General features: G+C 31.6%; 1 protein-coding gene across 8 annotated transcripts; it reads left to right on the top strand.

Moving 5' to 3' along the window:
• The first annotated feature begins 847 nt into the window (after nt 1-847).
• LOC121206763 (uncharacterized) lies at nt 848-2,737 on the top strand. 8 transcript variants are annotated; one of them, XM_041077838.1, is made up of 6 exons: nt 848-1,247; nt 1,349-1,634; nt 1,706-1,916; nt 1,989-2,099; nt 2,170-2,207; nt 2,289-2,737. In XM_041077838.1, exons 3-6 carry the CDS (start codon nt 1,751-1,753, stop codon nt 2,376-2,378), a joined length of 405 nt encoding a protein of 134 aa, XP_040933772.1. In that variant the 5' UTR covers nt 848-1,247; nt 1,349-1,634; nt 1,706-1,750; the 3' UTR covers nt 2,379-2,737. The 8 variants fall into 8 exon arrangements, 3 of the variants coding, with proteins under 3 accessions (XP_040933772.1, XP_040933770.1, XP_040933771.1); XR_005901932.1 differs by having other exon boundaries at nt 1,706-1,759; nt 1,854-1,916; nt 1,989-2,737; XM_041077836.1 differs by having other exon boundaries at nt 2,170-2,737.
• Nucleotides 2,738-3,250: the final 513 nt, after the last annotated feature.

The raw sequence follows: 3,250 nt of genomic DNA, 5'->3' as shown, positions 1-3,250 counted from the left end.
ATTTAAAAAAATGCACTTGGGAAAATAATTTCTTGTTTCCCTGGGAATTTTTTTTAATCTATATGGAAATAATTTAAATTTGTTTGTTTGTTTTTTAACCTAATAAAATGTTATGTCGACAATTTACAATTTAACTCAAAATTGTGTCACATAAATAATAGGTCAATGAAATGTGAAAATTGAACCAAAACTAAAGTTTGATGTATACATATACATGAAATTAAAATTGATGTATAACATTGCCAATTGCATCAAAGTTCTTATATAATTTTGTATTAATCCCAATAAAAAAAGTCTCAAATTATAATTTTTACATTTGTGTTAAAATGTACTGTATTTTAAATTTAGGTGAGTATTTGCAACACTGGTTGTATACTTATTTTTAATATTCTTTTAAAAAAATTCAACTACTAGTCCTATACTATGCATATAGTTGCAGATTTAGCTCATATTCTCTAATTGGATCATTCTAAGTCTTTATTCTTTTAAAAATTTGAAATTTCGGTCTTAACGCAAATGACAGTTATTAATCCATTAAATAGATTTTTTGTGAGTAATATGTGGAAATAACAAACTGACGTGGCATTACACAAATAATAATATGTTTGCCACATTAGATTTTGGAAATAGCAAAACTTAATTTAATGAATTTAACAGATATTGTTTGGTGAGGACTGAAATTTAAAAATTTAAAAAGTATAAGACTAAAAATGACCAAATTAAAGTACAGGGATTAAATTCACAGCTTTCGAAAAATACAGAATTAATAGAAAATTTTAACCCTATTTTAAAAATATATATATACAAGTTACACGTGCATGGTAATTGGATTAATCTTAATTCAAGCTCAGGTTTTTTGTTTTTTTTATCTTGTTTGGCCTTCAATTGGCTCGTTTCTTACTCCCAAAAGTTCACCTAAAACCCAAATACCTTAAATAACTCATCTAAACTAGCCTCAAACACTTGGGATCTTGTAAAAAGTGAAGTGGACACCAAACGACTGCATTTCGATATTCGTTTTATTCTTTTGTTAATATATCAAATCCCATGAGAAAGGGATGTTCACTGTCCTCTTGTCAGTAATTTGAGGTATGATAAAGCTTAATCCACCAAATGGCTCAATATGGAGCCTCAGATGGATTTTCACTTGCTCATCATCATCAAACTAAGACTGCATAACAACTGTTATTGAGTATATGGTTGGAACCTGCTGCAAGCAAAGAGAAAAAGCATGACCATGACTAAAGGTTTGTTTGTCAATATTTTCATAGGTTCTTCTTCTTCTTCTTCTTGTAAGTAAAAAAAAATATTATTAGTAATGGATGTGGGATTTGATTGATTTGTTTAGGATTGCCAGAGCACTTGTTGCATAAATATCATTTGCAAGAATATGCTCAAAAATAAGGGTTAGATCTTCCTGTGTATGATAGCAGCAGTGAAGGGTTTCCACATGCCCCGAGGTTCAAGGCCAGCGCTCGTGTCAATCAAACCACTTACACTTGTCACTTAACTTTCCCACACCGGAAACAAGCTGAACAAAATGTTTTGCTAAAATTGCTCTTCAAGCCATCAAGCAAGCTAGTGCAATCAAGGATAAAGATTATAAACAACTCACGATTTCTACTATTTACCAGGTACTATTTCATTCTTGTTAGTTGAACTTGATTGGGATTTTGTTCTAACTTTATAGTCACATTGTATGTAGGATCTAAAATGTTGCAAATCAATTCATAACGAGTATGCTCTTAGAATGAATCACGTAAGTCCTACATACACAACTACCCAACAGGATAAATTCCGCCCTGTTTATGTATCTTCATTGGTTTTTGATGGTAAAACTTATCGTGGCGAAGTTGCCGGAAGCAAGAAAGAAGCAGAACAGTTAGTTGCACGGATTGCCATCGAGTCTCTTCTTGGTACTTTTTCAAGAGCTAGTTTTCACATGTAGCTTTGAGCTTTGTCCTTGTATATTCGTGTGTGTGGTGCAGGATCCGATTCAGGCATTCTTCTTCAGATCATCAATTCCAAAAGCAAAGCTCATAACGGTAGGAATACAATTAATGGTCACAGCAGCAAAATGATCAACACTCAAAGGCCAGGTAATATTGTTGAAGTTATAAAATGTTTTTGACTTAGATATTGAACTAAATAGTTTGCTACTTGTTGTAGTTCTAGTAGGACCTTCAAAACAACCTGTCAATGTTTTGGTAAATCATTTCTCTCTTTTGAAATGCTATGTACTTAATTTTGTATGTGAACAATCTTCTCTTGCCAACTTACATCATCAGGGTTCAAGTGTTAATGCTAACAACCACAACAAGCGAAAACTAGAGGGTGATGAGTGTAATCAGAAACAAATGCCAAGGCGTCAGCAGTAGGTTTCAGTTTCACCAAGTGGTAGACTTATGCAAGTTTCTGAAGCTGTTTTCTTATCGCCATGTACTGTGACATATGGCTGTTACTTAACAAGGAAACGGTAGATTTTACAGTAGAAACATGGAAGCCACTGAGGCATATTGATGAAAGAGTTTTGTGTTATCTTGACCTGCCTGTTGTTTGGTTATGGAGCCAAATTGAAGAAGCAACTCTTCAATCATGGAATTCAGGGCATTTCACCCTGAATTTGAGTTATTATTTCTAGTTTTCTTCATGCAAACAAGTAAAAACTGTATGCATGCTTCATTATAGAATGAAGGGCTGTAAATCATTTAAGCATTAATACGAGAGTTTGGTAAAATACCTATGGATGAAACCTAATAAGCTACCATTGACATTCAACAATTCCTTTATATGAAACGATTATAATCCCCATAATCCAACTATATATGAAGATGTAACTTCAACAAATTTAACCTCATCATTTACACAAATATTGCATGTTAAATTTATTGAATCATGACCAAATTAATAGAATGCGAGAGCTAAATTTATTATTATAACAATCAAATTTATGTATAATTAACCAAAAGAAATATTATTGCCTTAATTAATTATTCTTAATTACTCATTTTTAAAATTAAAAAAATTAAATTACCCTAATATAAAAAAAACCAATTTACTTAAAATAAATTAAACTTTTTACCCTTTTAAGAAAAGATTAAAGGGAAAGCGGTAGCTGTAGAATCAACATCAAAGCTTTAATCATGATACCACCCAACATTTTCTCATCATACTATAAATAAAACAGAAGGATAATTTGGTGGTCCTTTCTTTCTTATCTCTGCCTCACAACTACTGCTCAATCACATTT

This window comes from Gossypium hirsutum, chromosome A09 (genome assembly GCF_007990345.1).
Source record: "Gossypium hirsutum isolate 1008001.06 chromosome A09, Gossypium_hirsutum_v2.1, whole genome shotgun sequence".
In the NCBI taxonomy this organism is placed as follows: Eukaryota; Viridiplantae; Streptophyta; class Magnoliopsida; order Malvales; family Malvaceae; genus Gossypium; species Gossypium hirsutum.
This window is presented reverse-complemented; position numbering and strand designations above follow the sequence as displayed.

Coding starts and splice junctions, on each gene's coding strand:
- LOC121206763 (XM_041077836.1), top strand. CDS start 1,751: ATGAATCACGTAAGTCCTACATACACAACTACCCAACAGGATAAATTC. Junction 1,917..1,988: donor TGCCATCGAGTCTCTTCTTG/GTACTTTTTCAA, acceptor TGTGTGGTGCAG/GATCCGATTCAGGCATTCTT. Junction 2,100..2,169: donor GATCAACACTCAAAGGCCAG/GTAATATTGTTG, acceptor TACTTGTTGTAG/TTCTAGTAGGACCTTCAAAA.